At 42.8% G+C, this 26,653-nt stretch overlaps 1 protein-coding gene across 1 annotated transcript in view; it reads left to right on the forward strand.

The window, feature by feature from the left end:
- Nucleotides 1-5,721: 5,721 nt before the first annotated feature.
- The window catches only part of AMFR (autocrine motility factor receptor), a 39,558-nt gene continuing 18,626 nt past the window's right edge, over nucleotides 5,722-26,653 (forward strand). Inside the window, exons 1-8 of the mRNA XM_080828914.1 lie at nucleotides 5,722-6,125; nucleotides 15,840-15,932; nucleotides 19,095-19,259; nucleotides 20,596-20,748; nucleotides 22,703-22,743; nucleotides 22,907-23,039; nucleotides 25,331-25,464; nucleotides 26,347-26,457. Of these exons, the coding sequence (XP_080685040.1) occupies nucleotides 5,871-6,125; nucleotides 15,840-15,932; nucleotides 19,095-19,259; nucleotides 20,596-20,748; nucleotides 22,703-22,743; nucleotides 22,907-23,039; nucleotides 25,331-25,464; nucleotides 26,347-26,457 (1,085 nt within the window). The 5' untranslated portion in view covers nucleotides 5,722-5,870. The remainder of the gene's footprint in view (nucleotides 6,126-15,839; nucleotides 15,933-19,094; nucleotides 19,260-20,595; nucleotides 20,749-22,702; nucleotides 22,744-22,906; nucleotides 23,040-25,330; nucleotides 25,465-26,346; nucleotides 26,458-26,653) is intronic.

Here is a 26,653-nt window from a genome sequence, read left to right on the forward strand (position 1 = left end):
ACATCTTGTAAGATGCAGCTACTGAAAGAGAGATTGCTGTAGTTTATAAGCGATAGAGTGAACTTTTGATTAGTTCTTACATCTTTATGATAACCAATCACAGGCCTTTTCTCCTGAATTTTGGGTGAGTTGAAAGGTATATTGTAAATTCTTCCCTATTTAGACTTGAGAAAATCAGACCAAGAACAACTGTATCAATAAAAATTCTAGTTTATTTAGCTGAGGTCCCATGAAGCCTTTACAAGGTTGTGTCAAGTAGTGACTATGGTCGTGCTCATGCTTAGTAGTAGGTGAGCAACAGGACCAGAAATAATTCATGATTTCCTTTGAAAAAGCGACTGATACTGTGTAGAGTCCTCTTCCTTCAGGCACTAATAGTTCTACCCCTGTGATTTATATCAGCACATTTGTAACTTACCATAATTTTACTGGTGAGTTCACTGATTAGCTGAGCCTTATCAAGATTGGGGAAGGCAGAGATGAAAACAGCTTGATCCAGCCCACCTTCTGTGGTTGCTTCTGGCATCCAAGGGAAAGGCTGTAGTAACCACATTTCAGATGTGCTAGTGCTTGCCTCTTGGGGAAGGTGGAAAGTGGTGGGCTTTTTCTTGGTGTTATTATAAAATGCTGTATTATTTGAAGAGATCTGATTTGAAGCTACCCATGTCCTTTGTAACATAAGCTTTGACCTAGAAATTATTTCCTGATCACTACTTCACAGTATAATATAAGTGCTTGAGTCAGTCATCTATATGTTGGGGCCTAGGTGAGAAAAACCTTTGATTTAAGCTGGCTGGGTTACTAACCTTAGAATGTAAAAAGATCTAGTTTTGAATGTAAAATTGGCAACACACAAACACAGATTTTTTAAACTGTCTTTGAACTGGTCAGCTGCAGTTGTATCTTAGTACTCTCATGTTTTAGATTTCCTGATGGAAATAGTAGAACTAGGGAAATTCAAATATAATACATTCCTACATTAGAAGAGGGTACAAGGGAATGTTTACCATTAAGCTCTTTTTGTGTAAATTCTTAACATACTTTAAAAACTAGTAGTCTTAAATTGTGCATTCCAATTCTCTGTATATTAAATACTGAATAATTTTAAAATGAGCTCTTGATGGACTGATTTGAATTTTTGAATGCGTCCTGTATTCCAGGTTTGTTTATTAATAAGAGTCCTCTTTTGCATTGTATAAGTACAATATATGTCATGTTATTTTCCCTGAGTAATCTAAGTAGTGCATATTCTCTATAAATCTACTAAATGGCACTGGAAAATGTTTAGTAGGTTGGGGAGTAGAAGTTTTACTCAGATGTTTTCAGTCATACAGTCATATTTAGAATTGACATCCCTTTGAAGAAAAGTGAAATTTGTTTTTTCCTAAATGATGAAGACTATTAAGATTTTTTAATAAGCAGATGATACTTAAAATGGCATTACGGTAACTTTATGAATTTATACTTTTAACAGCAGATCAGGGAGATTTCTTATTTTTTATCACTGCCTTAGTTTACAAGGTTTAGTTATTTTTTTTTTAACGGGTTCCATTAAATTAGCATTTATTGGCATATAAAAACATAGTCAAATTACCAGTCTGTTTTCTTCCATGCTGAATTAAAGTGAGAGGTAGAGGTCCTCTAAATTCAACATGCCAGCAAGCAAGCAACTTAAATTTCCTTTCTTAAATGATATGACTGTTAAGGTCTCAGGTTTTTAATGACTTTATTTTTTAAGTACTTGCTCATTCATTTGAGATGAAATGCTTGGAGTAGCTTTCCACCTCAGAGTTCCTCAGACTTATTGTTTTTACTGGTTCATAGTGTTTGGACAGTATGTGCTTGTTCACTAAGACTGCTTCAGAGGGCGTGCGGTTTTTATGTTGCTTCGCCAGAGAAGTCTTAGTGGTTTTTGACTGTACTACAAGTCCGCTTCCGTAGCAAGGGTTTGATTTCCTATAATTATTCCACTTGTTTTGCATCATTTATTCCTTGGGTTAAACTAGACTCATTTCAAGTAGTTTGCCTTTGTTGTTCAGATGTGATGAAAAACACAATGCTGTAATTTGACTTGAGCCATAAGACACATTTTAATATTAGCTCGTATTTCTCAAGCTTTGTGAAGAAAAAAAAAACTGACTACAACCTGAGTGAGTCTTAAGCCAGTTTAGGTGTAATTTGTATCTTAGTGATGGGTTGTACCATAGGACTGGTGAAGAATTGGGGACATACAATGTTCTCTGTTGAGGGAAAGATCAGCGCATTTAAAAACTTAAAACTTTTGGTTACTGTGTTTACATCATAGTGTACTAGCATCGTTTATGTTTTGGCTTTGAGAATTTTTATGGCATTACACTTACAGAAAATGTATAAAGGAAACTGAAGTTTTGGTTATATTTTTATATTTGTAAAGTGAAAGTTTGACTAAAATGGTCACTGTTCTTTTTACATTTTATTTTATTGTTCATTTCAATTAAAAAAAATAAAACAATGACATTCTCTGATTTGTGTGTGGCTACTAACCTTAGCGTGCCATTAGAAATCCTGCTCGGTTCTTTTTCAGTGTTGTTGGCCAGGGGCCATTAGGTAAGAGACAACTTGACAGAATACCAAGGGTCTGAAGAACTGGGACACTGATGTTGCCCTCTCTGGCACGCCCCCATTGTGTGTTAGCTGTGATCTTAGGCAGATCTAGTTTCCTGCATTGTGAAGCGGTCACTGGATTTGGAACCCAAAGACTAGGATTAGTAGTTGCCACACAGTTTTGCTGTGTTGTGTCATTGGGGGACTCAGTTTCCTCATCTCTAAATCTCTGTGTTGGTTCCTTTAGTTTTTTTTTCCTTCCCCCCTCAGATTTGCCTGGAAGTCATGTTCTGTGACACTGTGCTTGCTGCTTATGTAATACTGTGTAATATAATTTCAGCCTCTTAAATAGAAACAGTGTACCCAAAAGATGAGAACACCTGTGTCATAAGATCACAGCCTTAAGGTTTTATATCAGAACAAAAGTTGAACCAAACCTGATAAAGTTATTGTAAAGTTTCTCTGAAAATTTTACTGCTTGTATATTGCAGGAACCAAAAAGCTATGAAAAATTATTAAAGAAAAGCTAAAAGTTGAAGTATACCTATTAACTGACTTTCACCCTACAACTTGAGTTGGTTATTGTTTCCCCCTCTGCTAGATTGAGTAGTGGAACACACTGGTCCAGCTAATGAAACACCAGAGTCCTGTGGGAGTACACTTAAGGTTATTGTTTAGATAAGGTAGTTTCAGTTTCTAGGATGTTGAGAATCTTCAACAACAAACTAATCTCCGTCTTTCTCAAAGAATAGTGAAGATCAAATGAAGTCATGAATATGAAAGGATTTCAGGTGTTTAAAAAGTGAATAGCAGTAAAGTAACTAGGTGTGACTCTTAATCTACACAAGCTGTTTTGTCTGAATTGATAAAATATTTCCTTTAAATCAAGCCAAATCAGAGCCACCATTCTATAAAGGAGGCAGAAAATTCAGTCTCTCAGTCATTATTGGGAGACTGGGGGGCCAACTCAAAGTCTCCAAGGAATCCCGAAAGCATAAATGGTAGTCTGAAATGAGGGTGGGAGTGCAGAGAGCTCTAGCTTCTGTCATGCTCTACAGATATTTTTCTTGTCTAAGCCCCTTAAGGTCTGGTGTGGTTGCCTTCCTGCCACACTGGGCCTTAGGACTCAACTGAGAAACGTAGTCCGTATACTTACTAAGTATTCATTCCTCTGTGTCTTGCTTCCTCCCCGGGTCCTCTCATGGAGTAGGATACAGTGCAAAGAACCAGAAACACTGATTTTAGAAGGTGGGTTCTGACCATGCTTAAAAAAAAACCCTTCAGAGGGGTGCGTGGGTGGCTTAGTTAAGCATCCAACTCTTGATCTCAGCTCAGGCCTCAGTCTCAGGGTTGTGAGTTCTAGCCCCTTGTTGGGCTCCATGCTGGTTGTAGAGCCTACTTAAAAGTGTGTGTGTAAGTAACGCTTCCCTGCACGCCCCCCCGCCCCCCCCCCGCAAATTGTTCTGTTCCATCACAGGCCCTTCAATAGGATGTTTCTAAATTCCAAAGTGGATGGTAGTAACTTTGAGAGATCTTTGTTTTCTAATTAATAGACATTATTTTTTTTTAAAGATTTTATTTATTTATTTATTTGTCAGAGATCACAAGTAGGCAGAGAGGCAGGCAGAGAAAGAGGAGGAGGCAGACTCCCCGGAGAGCAGAGAGCCGAATGCGGGGCTCGATCCCAGGACCCTGGGATCATGACCCGAGCCAAAGGCAGAGGCTTAACCCACTGAGCCACCCAGGTGCCCCATCAATAGACGTTTAGAACTAGAATATCAGATGTGAAAGAGACTCGAAAATGGTTTAGTCCTTTTGAAAATTTTTTAAGATTCAACAAATACTTACTGAGTACCTAATCTGGAGCAGGCACAATTCTAGGCCTTGGAGAAACAATGAGGAATAAGACCCCCAAGCTCAAAACATTTTTTTTGGTAGCACTTTTTTTGGGTCACATTTTTATTGAAGTGTACAATGAAATGATTTTTAGTACATTCAGAGTTTTCGGAGCCAACAGCACAATTTAAAAAAAAGAAATCCATATTTTGCCTTTATCCTCCAGTTCCCTCCTCCCTCCTTTATCTCCCCGCCCCGCACCCCCAAGCAACCATTATTTTGCTTTCTAGGTCCATATATCTATTTGCCCATTTTGGATATTTCATGTAAATGGAACCACAATGTGCAGCCTTTTGTGTCTGGCTGCTTTCACTTAGCATGTTCAAGGTTCCTCTGTGGGAGCATGTGTCAGTACTGACTCATCTCCGTGAAGTCCATTGTATCCATTATACCTTACTTAGCCATCCATCACGTGAGGGCCATTAGCTTGTTTCCACCTTTGGCTATTCATTATGAATAATGCTGTTACCAACATTTGTGTACAAATTTCGTGTAGAGTTCTGTTTTCATTTTTCTTGGATATATGCCAGAGAGTGGAACGCTAGGTCAATTGGTTACCCGTGTCTTTAACTTTTTGAGAAACTTTCCAAAGAAGCTGCACTGTTTCATATACCTACCTGGTGTATGGAGGAACACATACTCATTTCCTGCTAAATTAAGTCCATAAATCGAGGCTACTAGTAAACAACAGAAACTTTAAGATAACCTTACTGGCGAGAAAAAAGACTGTTGATTAATATTCTTTATCGGAGGGTCAAGCCTCTATTACTCCCTAAGCAGCATGTCTTTGGACCCACCCGGGAAGCTGCTAGGCCCCACGGGGTGCTCAGGGGTACTAACTTGCTTAAACTGCGGTGGGTTAAGGAAACCAAGGGTCCAGTGTCTGGGTCCCCGCGCCCTGCGGGCCCCGCCACGCTGCCTGGGCTCGACCGCCAGCCAGCGCCGTCGGCCCCGAGTGACGCTTTTGCTCGACCCGCCCGGCGCCCTGTTCGCCCGCGGGCCCCGCCGATCTGGGTTGTCCGCCGACGGTCATGCTGGGTGCCGGGCCCCAGAGCCTGCGGCCGGGGCCCTTGCCCGCCAGGCGGCGGCGCGACTACTGGGGGCGGGGGACGGAGGCCGCGCCCCCGCGCCCGTCCCGCCCGCTCCCCGCTGGGGGCGGCGGCCCGCCCCGAGCCCGCCGAGGCTCTTCCGCGCCGGCAGGGGCAGCAGCGGGAGCGGCGCGGGGCGGAGCGGCGCGAGCGGCCAGGAGCGGCCCGGCCCGGCCCGGCGCGGCGGCGGCGGCGGCGGCGGCGGCGGCGACGCCAGAGCCCGAGGGCGCCGTTCGCGAGGCCGCCGCGGGAGCCCGGCCGCAGCGCGGGGAGGCTTGGGGCCTGGAGGCCGCCGCTGCCGCCATGCCGCTGCTCTTCCTGGAGCGATTCCCCTGGCCCAGCCTCCGCACCTACACGGGCCTCAGCGGCCTGGCCCTGCTTGGCACCATCGTCAGCGCCTACCGCGCCCTCAGCCAGCCCGAGGCCGGGCCCGGGGAGCCGGAGCCGCCAACGGCCCCGGTGCAGACCGAGACGGCCGTGCCCGCCCGGCCTAGCGCCGGCGGCCCCCGGGCCCGCGACGTGGCCCAGTACCTGCTCTCGGACAGCCTGTTCGTGTGGGTGAGCGAGGCTGTCCCGGCCGCCGCGGGAGCTGAAGGGAGACGGGGGCCGCCATGTCACCCATTATGTGCGGGGGGCGTGGCTGGGCCGGGGTCGCCTCCCCGGGGCTGGCGGCTGCGGGGCCTGGGGGGCGGGGTCCGCCCACGAGCTTGCGGCCGGACTGGAGGCTGAGGGGCCGGGGTGGCCCGGAGGGCGCCGAGAGAGCCGCTGGGCCGACAGCGGGGGCGGCTTGAGGAGGGGGCTCCCCGAGGCGCTGAGGGCACGCGGCCGGGCCCGGGGAGGGGAAGAGGCGAGGGGGTGGGGGTTGGGGGTGCCCGAGGGACCCCGGGAGGGAAACTCGAGGACCTCAGGGAGCCAGTTACCCCGGCGGTCCAGGGAATTGTGGAGGGAAGTTGAAAGGCTTTTCTGGCTCGGTCCGCACGGGAATGTTACTAGTGGGCTGCCAGTGAAGAGGAGGGGGCAGAGACGAATCTTGTGTTGGCCAAGGGAGAATTTTACGCATCTGGGTGTTTTGGGACATTTGTGTGAGGAGACTGGCTGTCTCCCCTAACTTTTCTTTTCATTCTGCCCTTAAGTATATGGTTGTCCTGTTTGGGTCAAACACACATACAAACCGTGCTTTCTTTCCTGCTGCCTTTACCTGGTGATTCATGACAGTTTCCTTTGATGTCTGAAGGCAGTAAAACATTCGGAGTCGAGAGCTGGCTCATCGTTTTCACTCAGGAGTTTCTCCTTTTAGTGATCCATTTTAAAACAGCGTTTTCAGTTTGTCTGCCAGTGCAAGATAAGCAGCACCTACAAGGCATAAAGGCTGGTTTCGCTTGTTAGGACAGATAATTTCAAGCTGGGCAGATCAACGGTATTTTGGAAGAACTTGGCTTCCACCTTGGCCTTGAATGCCAGGCGTGTACATGCACACGTGGGTGCACACACGCAGACACAGAATGATCAGAAAAGTTGCTCCAGGATTTAAGTCTGTCACTTGGGCTTCCTGGGGTGTCTTGGGGCTTGTCTTCTCCTACAGTTCCCATTTGGGGTTAAGAGTAGGCTGTAAATGACTAAGATTAATATTCCAAGGATAGAGAATGATACACAACTCATTTGTTATAATTAATCCCACTGTGCTTCATCAGGAAGCTGTGGGATTTATGAACTCGGTGGGCTGTGGATTAAGTCTTCTGGTCCTTCTGATGAAGAGATTATTAGAAGGCAGTGAAGGGTGAAGTTTTATTCTTTCACTGCTGTGTACTTGACTTTGGTACTGTGTAAACAGTAGGAAAGAAGGGAGAAGAGAAAGAACTCAAGTTACCTCTCTTTTGTCTTAATTTCCAAACTATTTTTTCATTTGAGTTAGCAGGTAAACAACTTAAAGTGATGTGAAGAGTGTTTCTGCCAAATGTTTAGATTGTAATGTATTCTTTGATATGTAAGCACGAGACCTAAATAAGCCTTTGAGTTGGAACTACTATAGAACTACTAGTATTGTTTAGTGATTTTTTTCCCCCCTAAGAGGTTTTTGTTTTTGTTTTTACCAAACTCATGTTCAAATTCCAGGTTAACACCTCTTCATAAAACACTGCATAAAGCCTGTCGATTTTTCCTGTGAAAATTCTTTCTTTTAAGAAAATTTCCATTTCCCCCCAGCTTTTTCATTAGAGGTCTTACCTAAAGCAGGTTTCTCTTTTCTTCCTGATCTGTTGATGATTGTTTTCCTTTTTCAGTTGATCTTTATTGTTTTTCTAACATCTTTCCTCTTGGTTTTCCCGCTTTCATGCTGGCCTGCCTTGGTTTCTCAGACCCTCCACGTGTGTTCTGGAAGCTTTCCTCTTCGCCCATGGCGTAGTTTCTGCTCTAGTAGCTGAGCAGGAGCCACCGTCTCCAAAGCCTGCTTCCTTAGGCTGACAGATAGCATGATCGAGTGATATCTGGTGGGGCCTTGGTCAAAATGGATCCCTTTGGCACCCTGCCCAAAGACATTCGGTTTCAATTTTTTAAAAACCAAGCAAGACAAATCAAAAACTGATCTTTCTGCCAGTTTGCAAATCCTGCTAGCTGTTGTTTGGCATACTGGAATCTCTAAAGCACATACTGGAATCTCTAAAGAGCACAATTTAAATTAATACAGGTCTGATAGCATCTCAGGAAGTTTTTGTTTTGTTTTTTTTTTTTTAAGATTTTATTTATTTATTTGACAGAGATCACAAGTAGGCAGAGGTAGACAGAGAGGCGGGGGAAGCAGGCTCCCTGCTGAGCAGAGAGCCTGATGCGGGGCTGGATCCCAGGACCTGAAAGCATGACCTGAGCCGAAGGCAGAGGCTTTAACCCACTGAGCCACCCAGGCGCCCAACAGGAGGTTTTGATTAACAAACTCAATTCAAAACTTTTCAGAGGTACCATTTGGGGCATGCTGGAGGGCATAGCTGTGAACCCTTGCTCTCACCCTCAAAGCAGTCCATAGACAAATAAAGCAAAATCCGATAAGTGATAATAGATCCATAAAAAAAAAAAAATGGCAGGGGGTCCTGGGTGGCTCAGTGGGTTAAAGCCTCTGCCTTCAGCTCAGGTCATGATCCCAGGGTCCTGGGATGGAGCCCTGCATCGGGCTCTCTGCTCAGCAGGAAGCCCGCTTCCTCCCCTCTCTCTCTCTCTCTCTGCCTGCCTCTCTGCCTACTTGTGATCTCTGTCTGTCAAATAAATAAATAAAATCTTTAAAAAAAATAATATGGCAGCATCTGGAGGAAAGAGAAAGTGATGCCTGGGGGAAGGATGCTTGGAAGATGGTATTTGAACCCAGCCTTGGGAGGTAAGAAGGATCTCAGCAAACAGCATGGTGTATTTTAAGGAGAGAAAACAGCATATGAAGCTCAGACGGTATATGAAAGGTAGTACAGGGCCTGTGCTGAGCGACTCATAAACTGGGCTCTTAAATTACAACTCCGTTGGGTCCTATGATTAAGAGTGGGGTATATTTCTCAAAATGGCAACCTGATGCTTGAAAAATGTAGTTTCTCAGATAGTATCCGGGGATCATCACTTCAAGAGGAAAGGCAGAGCCTTGGAGTCTTCATTTTGATAAATGTCCCAGGTGATTGTTTTACTAATGGTTGGGAAATGGATTAAGGAGCATAGGATGTGGGGTGAGGGTTAGATTATGAAACCTTGCCAGCCCTTCTAAGGAGTATGGACATTATTTTGTGGGCCATAGGGTTTACGTGGGAGGGGAGTGGAGAGGGGCTGTCATGATGAGATGGTTTTCTCCGGGGTGACTTGTGGCAGCAGTGGTGAGGGTGGGAAGAGGCCAGGAGATGTTGTGATTTAAGACCTACCCCAAAGAGGTCTCTCCAATTGCCCCCCCCCCATGTGGGTGTTGAGAACAGGTTCAAGGGGAGTCTCCAGTGTTCTCACACTAGCAAACCTTCAGGTTTGATGTGATCACTTGTTTCTTCAGGTCTTTCTAGAACTTTCATTCTAAAGTTTCATTTGAGATTAGTTTTTTTTTTTTTTAAAGATTTTACTTATTTATTTGACAGACAGAGATCACAAGTAGGCAGAGAGGCAGGCAGAGAGAGGGGAGGAAGCAGGCTCCCCGCTGAGCAGAGAGCCTGATGCGGGGCTTGATCCCAGGACCCTGAGATCATGACCTGAGCCAAAGGCAGAGGCTTTAACCCACTGAGCCACCCAGGCACCCCGAGATTAGGTTTTTTACCTAATTTTATTTTACAGTTTTCAGGTGACCTAGGCTTATTTTACACTTTTCAGGTGACCCTTTGGTTAAAGTACTTCTTGATCCATTCCGTATTGTTTTGAATTGTACATGAGTATTTGGCTTTTCCACTCCTTTATTTGTATTATTTTCATTACTGTCTCCTTTCTGTTTTTTTTATTTTCCTTTTTTTTTCAGATTTGCTTCTAAAATTGTAAGATCAGGACATGGTAAAATGGAGAAATGGGAATATAAGTGTTAAGGTTCTGACATAGTTATATGCAAATCAAGTAATTTAAATACAAGTCTCCAGGGGAAAAAAAAAATCACCAAAAACGAAAATGGAGAAAAGTGAACATCTGACCATTTAGAGCAGTGGTGGGCAAACTGGTGGCCTTTTTGGCCTGGCCTGTTTTGTACAGTCCATTTAGCTAATGATGGTTTTTTTTATTTTTCAATTTTTTTTTTAAGGGGAAGATTATTTGATGGCGAGTGTGGCCTGTTGAGCCTAAAACATTTATTATCTGATAGCCCATTAGAGAAAAAGTTGCTGACTCCTGTTTTAAAGAGCCTGTCTTCATATAATTATGAAACTTCGGGATAATTTACTAGGTTTGAGTCTTTATGAGTTGAATATTCCAGTGAAGTTTAGAGAAAAATACTCGCTTTAGAAAAGTTGGGGCAGCTAAAGAAAAAGAGAACACTTCTTAGTAAGAGGATATAAGTCTAGGTAAACAACTGAAAAATATAGGAAGGATCCCTGATATTGTGAAAAGAGGAACACTGTCATCCATGTGATAAGGGGGAGTATGCATTTTTGCATTTTATTGTGTTTTATTTATTTTTTAAGATTCATTTATTTGAGAGATAAGAGAGATAAGATTCATTTATTTGAGAGAGAGAGCATGAATGCTGGGGAGGGAGGGGTGGTGCAGCAGAGGGAGAGGGAAAGAGTCTTAAGCTCTCTGAGCGTGGAGCCCGACCAGGGCTCAGTCTCACGACCCTGAGATCATTACTGGAGCCGAAACTAAGAGTTGGTCGCTCAACTGAGAGCACCCCCAAGTGCCCCATTATGTCGTTTTATACTTGTCACAGGGAGCCTGCAGAGAGATAACGTGTTCTAGTTGTTCTTCCAGGGAAGAGACAATGGTGTGTGGGGGAGGTGGTGGTTAGTACTGGTGTTAAGTAGGAGACTAAGAAATAACCATATTGATTCTGTTCTTGAGACAGTTCCTGGTACTTTAACCAACTTTCATTACAAGCTCATAAATCACACCCCATTGGTGGCCAGCATGTTACAGGACCAAAAATACCTCCAGGGTTACACAGTGAAAAACGTGGCTAAGCTATTTCAGAGAGTTATCTGCTCTCTTCTCTTTTCCTCTCAAGCCAAACTGTCTTATAATTTAGTTTCTTTTGTTCCCAAGTAGCACAGTAGACCCATTCTGGGAGGAAAATTTTCTTATGGAGATTTAAAGGGAATTACTTTAAGCCTGATTAAGTAGGGGTTCCTTGGGGTCACTACTATCTGATGTTTTTTGTTATAGGCTGCTCAGAACAAACAAAACTTGTTTTTATTTTTTGTAGGCTAACACAAAAGAAAGATGTTTTCTGAGGTCTTAAAAATAGTATTTAAGGTTTTTACATTGGCATAGATATGAGAAACTTCTGAAGCATTTTAGTACGGTAGGAACACCATGTAACAAGATCATCAAGGCCATCCAGTTTGGGATTGCTAGTTATCAGTCTCCCACGATGGTGAGAAAAATAAATGTGGAACTTCAGAACCGGTCAGAAAGTTTAATAGACTCTAAACTTTAGAAAAATTAATTAAAGGGACGCCTGGGTGGCTCAGTGGGTTAAGCCTCTGCCTTCGGCTCAGGTCATGATCTCAAGGTCCTGGGATCGGGCCCCGCATCAGGCTCCCTGCTTTCCCCTCTCCCTGTGCCTGCCTCTCTGCCTACTTGTGATCTCTCTTTCTGTCAAATAAATAAAATCTTAAAAAAAAAAAAAGAAAGAAAAAAGAAAAATTAATTTAAAAATTAAATAATGCATGGCCGTGGTGCAGAAGTCTCAGGCGAGGTACAGTGAAAAGTACATCTTCTTTCTGCTTCTCTTTCCGAGAAGTGGCCATTACCACCTTTTTTCTTTCTTTCCTTTTTTTTTTTTTTTTTAAAGATTTTATTTATTTATTTGAGAGACAGAACGAACAAGCGAGAAAGAGAGGGAGAGAACACACACACAAACGGGCAGAGGGAGAGAGAGAAGGAGGCTCCGCTGCCGAGCAGGGGGCCAGTGCAGGTCTCCATCCCAGGACCCCAGCATCATGACCTGAGCCAAAGGCAGACGCTTCACCAACTGAGCCACCCAGGCATCCCACCCCCATTGCCACTTTCCTGTAATTAGTAGAAGTAAAAGACCAAGAAACATCGAGGTTGGTCAAATCCTTGACACTGTTTCCATCTATGATTATACAGATGAATCTGTGTGTACGTATGCATATGCTTTCTCTTTTACATACAGGGTAGCATGGTAATGGCATTTCTACACCTTGCTTTTTTCCCAGTGAGCGAGTTATCTTGAAGGTTCCATACAATGCTAGTAGAGAGCTGCTGAGTTAGTTATCCTGGCTTCATTGTATTCCACCAAATGGCTGGCTGGCAGTTCATTGAACTTGCCTCTCTGATGGACATTTAATTGTTCTCCATTTTTCTGCTGTTGGCGAACAGGGCTCCGGTGATGAACCCCTCATCTTTACATTCAGTCTGGGTTCTGCCTGCAAGGAAAAACTAGCTAGTTGCATAGAACAGATAAAGCGAAGTTAGCACTTTTGGTGTGGTCTATGTGGATAATGTGTGGTTCAGACCAGGCGCGCTAGAGGTGAGCCTCGTTTTGATTATTGGAGGTGAGAAGGTGGATTTACATCTGGGCTGACGTGTGGTTTCTGTAAGAATATTACTGGTGATATGGGATCTAATGGGTGACTAATGGGATCTGATTTGGGATTTGCTTTAATCTATTTATTTAGTTAATTTTTTAGAATGAAATATTTCAGTTAGAAAACACCACTTATCCATTTATTTAGCTTTCTGTCCTATTCGGAGGCCCAGGAACAAATGGTTTTATACAGTGTGAAATTTAGCAAACACTCACATGTAGGACCATGGTAAAAAATTTTTTTCTAAAGATTTTTTTTAATTTTTTGACAGAGCAGAAGCAGAGGGAGCGGCAGGCAGAGGGAGTGGGAGAAGCAGACTTCCTGCTGAGCAGGGAGCCTGATGCGGGGCGCTGTCCCAGGACCCTGGGATCATGACCTGAGCCGAAGGCAGATGCTTAACTGACTGAGCCACCCAGAGGCCCCCCCAATTTTTTTTTTTTTTTTTTGTACAGGCGATTTTTTTTTTCTAACTGAAGTGTAGTTGATGAGATTTGCTTTTAAGTGAGAAATGTTACAATTATGTTTCTTCCCATATTTGTAATTTTTCAAGGCTTTATCAGTTTTAAAGGTGAGAATTTATCATATATTGTCATTTTTCTATAAATAGACATAGAATAGTTATTAATAATCATTAAGGTGTTTTTAAAAACACTTTGTTCATCATCTTAAAATCATTTTTAGTTGCAATTTAGTTCCAATTCTGTGTAGCTCTAGCTTTCATATTAAGTTCACAGAAAGTTAGCTCCTCCTTTCTACATAAATTCCCTTTCTAGTATCAGTGTATTTTCTCCTTTTTTCCTTCTTCTTATCCTTGCTAATTTTTAAATCTTCTATTGAAATTAAAATAAATGATTATCTGTGAGTGATGGATGCCAGACTCAGTTTTTAAAAAAAAAAAAAGATTATAATTTTTTAAACTGTATTTTTGAACTTTAAGAAATGTAACTGAGAAATAGTAAATAATACTCTACTTTTTGTTTTGTAACCCAAGATATATGAGAATGTGCTTTCGGATAGAGCAATGATTAAGCCACCCAAGTTTACTTTCTTCTCCTGCATTGATTGCTCTCCCCGGAGCCTGCGTGGTGTATTGTTAGATGTTCTGTGTCCTCTAGATTCTAAAAGCTCTTTGAATGCAGGGTCTAGAGCTCCCCCATTTCTCTTAACCTCCCACATGCCTTGAACAAGTAATTCTCAATGTGCGGACTTTCTTTATTTCCTATGCTACTGCATGCAAAACCAGCAAGAATTCTTTTTTTAAACTGTGTTGTAATTAGACCAGGGGATGTTTGGCTGACTTAAAAAATTCCGTTCAGGGGCACCTGGCAGGCTCAGTCAATAGAACATGCAACTCTTGATCTCAGGGTCGTGAGGTCCAGTCGGATGTTGGGGGTAGAGTTTACTTTAAAAAACCCAAAAAGCAACAACAACAACAAAAAACCCAAAACTGCTCAGCTAGGAGATGTGGCATGAAGGATTGTGGTTGTGGTTTTGTTTGATGAAGTTTTTCTTAATTAGCATGACTAAAGTTCCCATTGGCTGGTTTCGAACACAATGAAAAGGAACCTTCTGCACATCTATTTCATCTCCTTAAAAATGAGTTTTCTAAGCTATTTTTGGGGCTGTTTCGTATAGGGCTGTTCAACCAGGGAGTCACAAATTAGGGATATAGGATGTTTTGGGTAACTGATTTGGATTTTTCCTGATTATTTGCAGGTTTAATTAATTACCAGAGCAGTTTCAGCCAAACTGTTTTTTTTTTTTTTAATTCTTTAAAACTATATCACGTATTTCCTTGTCCCATTAGGCAGAATAGGACTAAACGTAATTTAATCTTTTTGTAATGAATCGGGGCTGCCATTGTGTGTGTTCTCCCAAGGGGGTGGATGATGTGAGGTACCGAGAGGGACCTGAAGACATAGATCTGAAGGAACTTGTTTCCTTATATTACTTTTTTGGTGTTTTTTTTTTTTTTCTTCCGCAGTATCATTTGCTTCTTTCAAAAATAGAGGGGAGAAGGACCCGGGAAGAAGTATATGGCCATCTTCCTGTAAAGTTAGTGAATCAAAGCTTGAAGCAGTCTTTACATTGGGTTGGGGTTCATTTCCATGTGTTCTCAATACAAGTCATGTTTACTGTCTTTATCAAAGTCCTTTTGGCTTTTGGGGTCATGCAGAGTTTTACAAATCATTTGAGCATCAGTGGTAAGATGTGTCCCACTAGCTTCTTGGTCAAGGGCAGCCCACTCTTCCATCTTGTGAGCATTAGATTTGTTGTTTAGGTGTGGGGATAGCCATCTCTTAATTATCTAAGGAAAGAGAAGATTGCCCATCTCCTATTGAAGAAGGCCTTGGTTTTGCAGTGGTGGCTCCTGGTGGCCTTCCAGTTCTCAGACACTCCTGCCAGTTTGCTTCTTCCTTCTTCCTGGTTCCTCAGTTCCATTCCCCTCTGATGCCCCAGATCCGTTCCTTGAAGGCCAGCACTGAGCACGGAGAACATTTATCTTTTGGCTGGCAGATTGTCCCATTGTAGTACCTATGTGTATATACACATATCCCTATATATGTACAGGGTCTTGTGGCTTTTTTGGGACCATCAGCACTCTCCTCTTCATCTGCTATTTGTTTGGCAGGGCAGAGTAGGATGTTTGGGTGCTGGGTTTTAGTTCATGATAACCTCAACTTCTAGAAGAGCTTTCTTTAAGGCTACCAAAATCTTAATGTAGGAAATGATACACCTAAGAGATACCTATGGCTTACAAGGTGCATACAGTTCTGCACCTTTTGTACAGTGCAGTCAAGGCTGAAGGGCAAGGTGGCCTGCTGGATGGTACATACTGGGTCAGGGCTCTGTGATTAACTGGTGAGCCGGTGCCTCTCCTTCCCACTCCTCATCTCTGCCACCACCACCAATAAAAGTGTGCGCCTTCAAATATTCCTTATCTTGTAATGGCAGGGAACTGTGGAGGCCCGGTCCTTAGAAGTGATTGTTGAATTCCTAATACAAAATTTTTACACCTGCCTTTATTTTTCAAAAGGAGGAAATAAACTTTCTTTCTTTGGTTTGTATACAGGTTCTAGTAAATACCGCATGCTGTGTTTTGATGTTGGTGGCTAAGCTAATCCAGTGTATCGTGTTTGGCCCTCTTCGAGTGAGTGAGAGGCAGGTAAGTCTAACCTTAGGATGGATTCTAGTGACCAGATTTTTTTTTTACTTTGTGTTTGATACAATTTTAAACTTCCAGAAGGATTGCATGACTACTCTGAAGAGCGTCCGTGCGCCCTTACCCAGATTCGCCGTTGTCAGCATTCTGTCCCATGTGCTTTCACATTTGTCTTTTCTTTATATTATACGTATTTTCCTGATCCATTTGAGAATAAGTTGTGGACATCATAACCCTGTCCCTCCAAATACTTCAGTATGTATTTCCCTCTTGGGGGACTTTTTCTTAGGTAGCCGTAGCACAATGCTCAAAATCAGGAAACTTAGCATTTGATAAAATACTTTCTGGAATCTACAGTTCATGTTCAGTGTAGCCGAGTTGTCCCAGTCCTGCTTGCTGCTTGTAGCTCTTTTCCCCATGACTCTTATGAGTGCAGTTTTTAAGGAAGCAGACATTTGTTTTAGTTTGAATAATAATGAACATCCCTCTTTAGAATATAGGTTCTTTTCCAAAGGAATTACCGAGAGATTTAAATTTCTCCCTTTGGGCAAGTAAATTAAGATTCATCCTTCCACAAGCAGAAGATTAGGTGGCTTGTTTTGTTTCAGGTGGCATAGTCTGACATTGGGACATTACTCCCAGAAGGTACATGTATATGAACAGGACATGCTTTTAATGAAGAAGGTGCCACAAGCATGCTGCACAGACGGGCAGGCGCCCAAGGGTTTTAGCGTGGAATGTAGAATGGTGTGTCTACAAATATGAATTTAGAACTGGCCTTAAAACAACAACATACAAACAGAACTAGATTTCACTTTTTCTTATCTCAGCGATGAGACACAGGGACCTGCTACCTTGAACCTCTATTGGCCTTGCTCCTTACCTGCCCTTTCTACCCAGGTCCCCTGTTACCAGATCAGCTGAGGTCCTAGTTCCGAGCTTAACCGAGGTTAGTGTGCGGTTGAGCCCTTGGATGCAGGACTGTTATGAGCAGGACTGTTTGTTCTCCCAGAGAGTTTTCGCTGGTGAATATTCAGCACTTTCTCCAAAATATCAACTCCACATGTCTCCCAGGTGTAGCATCCATGGGAGGGCATTTTGGGGTAGGAATCAAAAGCCCCTTTTGATGCTTCTTTCTTTGTGAAGAAAATCTTCTGGCTTGCGGGCCAGACATTGGTCAGGCCAGGCAAGCCATCTCCTCGCAGGTGGACTGATCTGGCACCAGTGGGGCTCCATCTACTGTTTTCATTTTCCTGAAATGGTAGGTATCCGTTCAAAATTTTCAGAACACATTACCCTGGAGCATTACAGAGATTTTCACCATCTCTAGAGGTAACGGGCACATCTGTGATTCTACTTCAAGTTTTTCGGTCCAGATCACATCTTTATCTTATTTATTTATTTAGAACTTGTTATTTGAGTATAGCTGAGACACAGCGATACCTTCGCTTCAGCTCTCCACCACGGTGATTCACAGCTCTCTAGACATTCTGCTGTGCTCGCCACCGTGATGACTTTTTTTCTGATGCGTGTCATCTGGCGGCATTTATCAAACACCGGTTTGAGTTAGAACTCTGCAGAATTGACATGGGTTTGCTCTGTGGGTGATTCAGGGAAGTTCAAGAAATAAAGTCTCGCTGGAGGCAGAGACACTGAACGCCGAAAGCAGGATAAAAAAAGAGTCTGTTCCGTGGAGGTTTAGAGCAAGGAATTTTCTTTTTTCGGGCATGTCATGCCTGCTATGGCGCATGTCCCAGCACCCTATGTATAGGAGCCTAGTCGGTCTCCCCAGTGGTTCTGGGAGGGGACACCAGGCTCAGGAGGCCCACTTATAGGTGGGGAGACCGAAGCACGGGAACGTTAAGTGACTCATCGCAAGTCGCATAGCAAATACATGGTGGGGTGAAGGTTCAAAACCTAAGCACAAGATGTCCTGCGTTCACCTTGTACTTCACCTGTCCTAGATCTGGAAGCAGGCGTTCGCCAAAGGTTCTTAGCTCCGTTTGTTCTGTTTGCAGACGGTGTACAGTCAGTATAGTGCGTAGAAGTGCCCCAAATAATAATCTTAGTAGTCCTTCATTTGTTACACATTTAGGTTCAGTTATTTCTGTTTCTATTCAGTTTTGCTTTTTCTCTGTTTTAATTGTTTGAATTTGTGAGATATCTCTTATGGTTCAGAACTATTCCTGAGAATATACTTAGGAGTCCTGTTTCATTCTTACCTCTTTGCTCAGTTCCCACCCTTCCCACAGATGGCTCAGTAGTGTGTTTTAGGGGCTAGACTCCCCTCCTTGACCTTGATTTTAAAAACCGGATGTCCTTCATATAGACAGAGTACTCTCCCACCGCCCCTGGGAGAGTACATTTATCCAACTTCTTTGGAAACCAGGTGGGTGGTACTTACTAGAAACCGTAAAAACATTCGTAACCTTTGATTCCATAATGCTGAAGAAATGGAAACTCTGGCCAAGATATTCATTACAACATTTTCCAAATGGAGATGAAAACAATTGCATTGTCCATCTATAACCACTAAAATGGTATATTCACGGATTATTCACTGACAACTGGTCAGGTTCTCATAATATGAGAAGTGAAATAAAGCAGTATGCAAAATTAAGGTTTTGCACATTAGGAAGAAGACAAGAGAAATGCATAAAAATGCTAAGGCATCATTTTTGTTTGACTTTTCTTACCGAGTATAGACTGGTGAATGAACATATGGTATTTTTTAATCTGAAGGATGTTTAAAAAGAACAAGCCTAATCTTTTCTATTGTTTATGAATCCAAAGAGCAGAAGTATTAAAAATGATACTTGTAACCTTCACCATTTTAAAAATTTTGTGTTGGCAGTATTTGTATTATTCTTAATATGCAGGGTACTAGACAAATATCACTCTCCTTTTGATGGCTAAATCTTTATAACTGATTGAAGGTTACAACCCAGAGTCTACACGTGACTTTCTAGGGGCCTTACCTTTATTCTTTAGAGAGTTGGGTTTTTTTTGTTTTTTTTTTTTTACCTTCTGCTGTCTTGTGAATAACTGTTAGAAAGCTGAATATAGGATATATTTTCTCCAGGGCAGCCAGTTTTTGTTGTGTTAACGTCTCTTAAATAGGTTAGATGAAATAGTACTAACCTTTATAAATATTTGTCTTTTCAGCATCTCAAAGACAAGTTCTGGAATTTTATTTTCTACAAGTTCATTTTCATTTTTGGTGTGCTGAATGTGCAGACGGTGGAAGAGGTGGTCATGTGGTGCCTCTGGTTTGCTGGACTTGTATTTCTACATCTGATGGTTCAGCTCTGCAAGGACCGATTTGAATATGTGAGTTTTCAGCCAGAGCCCTTTGCTTGCTTAGTCACACGTTTGCCAGGTTTGAGTTGTGTAAGATGAAGGAGCCATAACGGGCACGTACTGGGTAGGTCTCCAGGGCAAGGCTCCTAGATCAGGTAGCCGCCGCCTGTTTCTTGAGGCACTTCCTGCAGCAGCCAAAGAATGCAGGATCAGTGTCCCCGCCTGAGGTACCCCCGCCCCCGCACTAGCAGACTGAGTTACAGCCCTAGTGGGGTCAGTTCACTCTCACAGACTGTTCTGATCACAGCACAAGGAAAGCTTAATGTATAAACGGAATAGAAGCTGCTGTCTTCCAGGTACTTTCTGTTCTAGTCTCCTTCATTTTTCCCCCTCTGATTCTTGGAGCGTTCTTTTGGACTAGCTTACATTGTTTCCACCCGTGGGCAAGGACTGAATTAGTCCTCTTGCCTCCCTGGGTCCCGAGAGAAGTGAATCCTTCTCTGTCTGGGTACGAGATCTGCGTCTCAGCTTCAGATCAGAGCTGTTGGGGGGGGTGACCTCTCGCTCTTCATTGCCCCTGGACACTGCTCAGTTACACCACTCTGGGGCCTCGTTTATTCCTTGTTTCACCTGGTCCTCTGGGACAGGAGGTCCCTGCACCTCTGTGTGAGTTCATCTCAGTCCAAAAGCCGTCCAGGGGTCAAGAGCACGAGTGCCCAACCTCCCTAATGGGTTTGTTACTTGTCCAACCTCTCTAACGGGTTTGTTACTTCCACCGTCCTGCTCAGACTTCCCAGCCCTGGGCCTCTGCCCGCCCACCCTCCTCCCCCGCCCCCTGCCTCTCCTTCTATGCTGTCATCGGGACATTGTGATAGGGGGCGCTCCGCACCTGGATGACATTTCCACTGTCCCAGCCCTAAACACGGTAGGAATACGCTCCAAGTGAATCTTCAGGAGGAGGGGGAGAGCAGGATTGAGAAAGAAGCAACAGAACATGGTGCGGTCTGGAGTGCTGTTGAGTGTTGAGAGAACTACATACGTTTGGAAAATTGCTTGGCGAGAGGCTTATCATCCCCACTGGTAGGCGGATCCTTGAGAATTTGAGATGAGAATATGGTGTATGTTGTTCATAGTCTGTAAAATAAGTGATAAAGATCTCTAAATAATTAGCTCGTGCTCATGTTTAGGTTGGTTGGACAGCTTTAACCATCTGGCAGTGGGGTGCTGGTCTGTGCTTGGCATTGGGCGGTGCTGCTAAGCCCAGGTTCCTGAGCACAGACACCAAGACTAACCTCGAGTTTCTCAGGGAAGCTTAACACTGCCGTGAAGAAGAATGAACTTCCTTGTCCTGTTTTGTACATTTCAGCTTTCCTTTTCTCCCACCACACCCATGAGTAGCCACGGGCGAGTTCTGTCTCTGTTGATCGCAATGCTGCTTTCTTGCTGTGGATTAGCAGTCGTCTGTTGTGTCACAGGCTACACCCATGGGATGCACACACTGGCTTTCATGGCAGCGGAGGTGAGATATGGACACGGGCTTTCGTTCTGATCATGCTCCTATAGATATGCAATTCACGCATGCAGTGACTGAGATAGTCGGTCTTTTCACAAGCATATTTTGAATTCCTTGCTTTTGTGTTGGGTACTGGTATTGAAGGGGAACAGGTATGATTTCCTGTAATCCTTGCTGCAACATGGTAAAGGTAATTATTTTTGCCAACATTTGTGTAGTGCTTACTGTATGCTGAAGGTTGCTCTTAATATCTGATGTGTTTTGACTCATTTGATTATTCCTGTTCATAAATGGGGAAACTGGTTAGAGGGTGCAGTGAATTATTTAAGGTTCAGATTGAGCAACGGCACAATCCAAAAATTGGGTTTTTTAGATAGGTATAAATTAAGATTGTATAGGATAATATAAATATGTAAGCTCTAGTCTTTATTAGATTAGTCTTCTGAGATATTCATGTGTATTTAAAATTTACTTTTTAGGGGTGCCTGGGTGGCTCAGTGGGTTAAAGCCTCTGCCTTCGGCTCAGGTCATGGTCCCAGGGTCCCAGGGTCCTGGGATCGAGCCCCACATCGGGCTCTCTGCTCAGCAGGGAGCCTGCTTTCTTCTTTCTCTCTGCCTGCCTCTCTGTGATCTCCATCTGTCAAATAAATAAATAAAATCTTTAAAAAAAATTTACTTTTTAAACCTTTCTGAAAATACTAATTTTCATTTAGTAGAAATAAAAAAAAATGAAAATTTCATTCAATAGAAATAAAAATATATTCAATTGCTATCTTTGCTTTTTTCCTCTAAGCAAAGGCAAAATATTTTTTATCTTTACCATAATTGCTACTCTTAAGCGAAAAAAAATAGATTATTAAAGTTAATCAGTTAATATCAAAACACGAAGTTTGAACTACTATTTGGGAATTTATTAGAAGGGGGTTAAAATTTATTGGGGTGCCTGGCTGGGTCAGTTGAGTGTGTGACTCTTGATCTGGGGGTCATGAGTTTGAGCCCCACATTGGGGAGAAGAGGTTATTTTTTAAAATTTAAAATTTTTTGAAATTTTGCCTAATAGCATTGATTTCAGAATAAGATGTAGTAGTGTAAGTAAAATGAGGAAAGGAACATTTAAGTACTTATCAAAACATTCGCAGTTCTAACTGAATACTGTCTGTATGTGTGTATCTCTTTTGAAAAAATCTTAATTTTTTTGCACTTATTTATTAGTGTGCTTTAGATATATTTTATAATCACCATTTGCATGATAGTCTGGCTTTCCTGCTGTTTACTTTTATTAATATTAAGCCAAATTTTGGAAAAGGTATAAATAAAGATATTTAAATTAGGCCTATTGGATCATACTATATACATATTTTAATTTTAGCTCATTACTATTGATTGTTTTAAGATAATAATGTTACAGATTATATATTTTAAACATAATCATATTTTTATATTTATAGTGTTTCTCTACGTAAAATGTTTTCCGTTTATTAATTGGGATTTTCAATTCTCAATGTAATAGTTCTAGTCTGATATTTTAAGAGGAGTTTTTTAAAATATCAATTTCTATAATATAAAATACTACGAAGGTCTTAGTTTATTCTTCATTCTTTTTGCTTTTGTGTGGGCAAGGGGAGTGGACAAAGCATTATGTAGAGAGCAGGTACTCGTCTTGGCCTGGGGGACCTGAACTATACTTTGGGTATGGGATCACCTAGTATTCAAACACCCTTTGAGATAATCAATGATGGGGACTTTCTGCTGTATAAAATAGAAATGATTGTCAAACTACTAGAATGAACCTCGAGATTGCAGCCCCAGGAGATGGTCAGGTGTAAGGTCAATGAAAGTTGGTTTCTAGGTCATGAAAACATCCCATGGAAATTTGAAGCAGAAATATAAAATGTAAAAGTTAAGTTTGGCCTGAGCAATTCCAAATTTTACTAAAGAAAAAATACATCTTTCTTTATAGTCTCTTCTCGTGACAGTGAGGACTGCTCATGTGATTTTACGGTGAGTAGAAATTTGGGAGGGAGGCGATTAGGTCTATTCATAAAGTTGGTTTTAAGTGTCACATACATAAAATCTATAAAAATGTGACTGTACTGCATCATGTTTAAGCCAGATTAAACTGTAATCGTAAATTGCTAAAATGATTTTTCTCTGTTCACTGCAGTTATGTAATTCACCTCTGGGACCTCAACCACGAAGGGACGTGGGAAGGAAAAGGAACCTATGTCTATTACACAGATTTTGTCATGGAGCTCACTCTCTTGTCCCTGGACCTCATGCACCATATTCACATGTTGGTAAGCTTCTTCAGAAGGAGCTCTAACAGAGCTAAGTGTTTTAGAATCAGGAACGCTGGTTAGTCCATAAGAAATGAAACGTTTATGGGTAAACTGCGTGAAATCTCTCAAAACAGACGCAGCTGTGTCCCTCTGTCTTTTTGCGGCTGGGTATAGAATAGTGGTGTGGCTTCGGCTGGAGCCCAAGTAGCTCGAGGAGGAGTTTGCTGTCCTCCGACACTCTGTGAACTCCGCTGACCCATACTGGTCATTCTTCTACCATGAAATTAAGGGGATTCCGTATGCCCCGCCTAGTTTCTGTGGCTGCTGATACGTAGCCATTATTTTGTAGGGGGTAGTGGGAAGTCTCACAGTGTTAGCTACTTCATGGATTCATACATTTTCCGTTTTATAATTTGAAAGAAGGCATTGGGTACTTAATTCCTCCTACTTCATTGTTTATATTTTACTTTGCTGTGTAAGAAATTACAATGTTGAAAATCTTCTTCCATGGTTAGCACTTCGGTGATCTAATAATGGTAAAAATCAATGTATTCGGTGGACAGTTGATTTATACTATAAGCCTAGTAAAGATGCACTTAAAAATCACTGGGTTAGGGGCTCCTGGGAGGTGTAGCCGGTTAAGTGTCTGACTCTTGGTTTTGGCTCAGGTCGGGAGATCGAGCCCCAAGTCAGGCTCTTCTCTCTGCGTGGAGTTGGCTGCGCCTGGGTGGCTCAGTGGGTTAAAGCCTCTGCCTTTGGTTCAGGTCATGATCCCGGGGTCCTGGGATCGAGCCCCACATCAGGCTCTCTGCTCAGCAGGGAGCCTGCTTCCCCCTCTCTCTGTCTCGGCCTGCCTCTCTGCCTCTATGTCTGTCAAATGAATAAATAAAATCTTTAAAAAAAAAAAAAAAAAAACTCCCTTTCCCTCTCCCCATGCCCCTTCCCCCTCAAATGAATAAATAAATCTATTTATTTATTTTCCTAAATCTTTTAAAAAATGGGCTAGACACAGGACATTTCTAAGTCTGCTTTTTGAAAATAACTGAAAACATACTTAAAAAAAAACAATAGCTTTGGGGCGCCTGGCTGGCTCAGTGGGTTAAGCCTCTGCTTTCAGCGCAGGTCATGATCTCAGGGTCCTGGGATCGAGCCCCGAGTCAGGCTCTCTTCTCAGTGGGGAGCCTGCTTACCCCTTTCTCTCTGCCTGCCTCTCTGCCTACTTGTGATCTGTCTCTGTCAAATAAATAAGTAAAATCTTAAAAAAAAAAAAAAACAAAAAAAAATTAGCTTTTGTTTAAAAAGCTCTCCTAAATGCCCGGGGATAACGTAACATTGTATTGTATTTATTGCTGCTTTTTATATTCAAATACATACAGTCATAAATTGAGATTGTATTTTTGGCATACAGTTTAGTTTTGCCTTTTTTTTTTTTTTTTTTAGCTAATATGTTACCCGTATTGTCCTGTGTTAGCTACAGTTCTTCTGAACCATTGTAATGCCTTCAGGATAAGAATTCCATTATATAGATATATGATGATTTAATTAACCAACCCTCATAGTGGATATTTAGATTGTATTCAGCTGTTTGCTATTTTCACATCTTTACGTAATTTTTTGTCACATGCTAGTTTTTTAAGATAGTTTTATCTGGCTTTTTTCACTTGGATATTTTCCCATGTAATCAATCTTTTGAAAATGTTATACATAAACATAGTGTAATATTAATATATAACTTTATTTTATAATAAATATAACTAATGACTATATACTGTTACATTATGTGAATTTACAACTGAACTGTTTCCCTACTGGGCATTTTGCTTATTTCCTGGTTTTCTTTTTTATAATCGCATGGACGAATGTTTTTGTGTATAAAAAGTTTTTAAATTTCTGATTAATTCCTGAGAAAATATAGCTGGTGATGGAATGATGAGGCCGAAGAGTGTGTGCGTTGGTTATGGCAGTGAGATGGAACACCTGTATTTGCTTGGTGAAAGGTTGTTCCAGCTCGCCCTTACCACCAATAAGAGCTTCTGTTGCCTACCTCACCTTTGTCACTAGCAAGTTTCCATTCATTTTTTTTAAAAGATTTTATTTATTTATTTGACCGATCACAAGTAGGCAGAGAGGCAGGCAGAGAGAGGGGAGGAAGCAGGCTCCCTGCTGAGCAGACAGCCTGATGCAGAGCCAGATCCCAGGACCCTGAGATCATGACCTGGGCGGAAGGCAGAGGCTTAACCCACTGATCCACCCAGGGGCCCCTCCATTCATTTTTGTTGTGTGTTTGATTTTCCCTCCTTCCCGTGAAGTTATTTGGCAACATCTGGTTATCCATGGCCAGCCTGGTCATCTTCATGCAGCTGCGTTACCTGTTCCACGAAGTGCAGCGTCGAATCCGCCGGCACAAGAACTACTTGCGTGTGGTTGGCAACATGGAGGCCAGGTGAGCGAGCACACGCCAGTGTTGCCCAACTGGACTCATTGTAGACCTTCCATAATAACCGATCCCGGGTGATCCGAGAGCCACTCTTGTTAGCTGTTAACAGAAGGGCGAAGAGGATAAGTGGAAGCTCTGGAGAAGGACTGCCTGGTGTGAATCCTCACCTACATGAGGCTTTACTTTGTGACTTGGGGGCACCTTAGTGAGATCTCTGTGCCTCAGTTGCTTCCGCTCTAGGGATGATCATCTAAGGATGATAGCAGAGCCTTCGTCCTGGAACTGCTGGGAGGAGTCAGTGGGGTAATGCAGCTTATATGTTTAGAATAGTGTGGGTGTGTAGTAGCTGCTCAATAAATTCTAGGTAGTTCTTATTATGCCATTATTTTTATCATCATTGTCCTTAAGTGGAAGCTTCCTTGAGCTTCTGTGCTCTGTTTTATGAAGTGGGTCTCACTTACTCCTTCCCCATGCATGTTTACACACATACACTCTCTTAAGCTCGCCAAAGGAGGGACTCACTTGCCAACCTGCTGCTGTGAAATGAATGGGTACCCTTTAAGTGTCTGGGGGAACAGTTTGGCTCTCTAGGGGTGGGTCTTAACTCCTCTGGTTTGCCCAAAAATGTTCCCTCAAGTCATTTTTAGCTAATGTGTTATGTTGAAGGAACTAACAGCTGTTGTTAAGACAGAGTTCGTTTCTGTGTATACATTTCTAGCTCTTTGATGGGTTAAGAAGAGAAAGCAGGTGTAGTGTTTCTGATGGTTGGAAATGTTTGAACCAGTTTCCTTTGTAACTGCTGTCAGAGGGCAAAGTTTGTGACGGGGCACCCAGTGTACGTGTGGGGAATTGACAGAGGGGTCTGCTGGCTGCGTCTGTCTTTTACAGGTTTGCGGTCGCAACTCCCGAGGAGCTGGCTGTCAACAATGACGACTGTGCCATCTGCTGGGACTCCATGCAGGCCGCGAGGAAACTGCCCTGCGGACATCTTTTCCACAAGTAGGGACTGGTGTTCTGTCCAGGGCGTGGGTTTGCTTTTTGGGCCCAGGCTCCAGACCACTCCTAGCAAGGGAGTGGGGACAATACCTCAGACCGGCTGTAGGGCTGGCAGTGAGTGCTGTGGGAAGCTTTGGGCTGTCCTCCTCCACCCCTCAACCTCTTCTCTGTACGGCAGGACCGTTCCCTACTCACAGCC

Source organism: Martes martes (assembly GCF_963455335.1).
Source record: "Martes martes genome assembly, chromosome: 17".
In the NCBI taxonomy this organism is placed as follows: Eukaryota; Metazoa; Chordata; class Mammalia; order Carnivora; family Mustelidae; genus Martes; species Martes martes.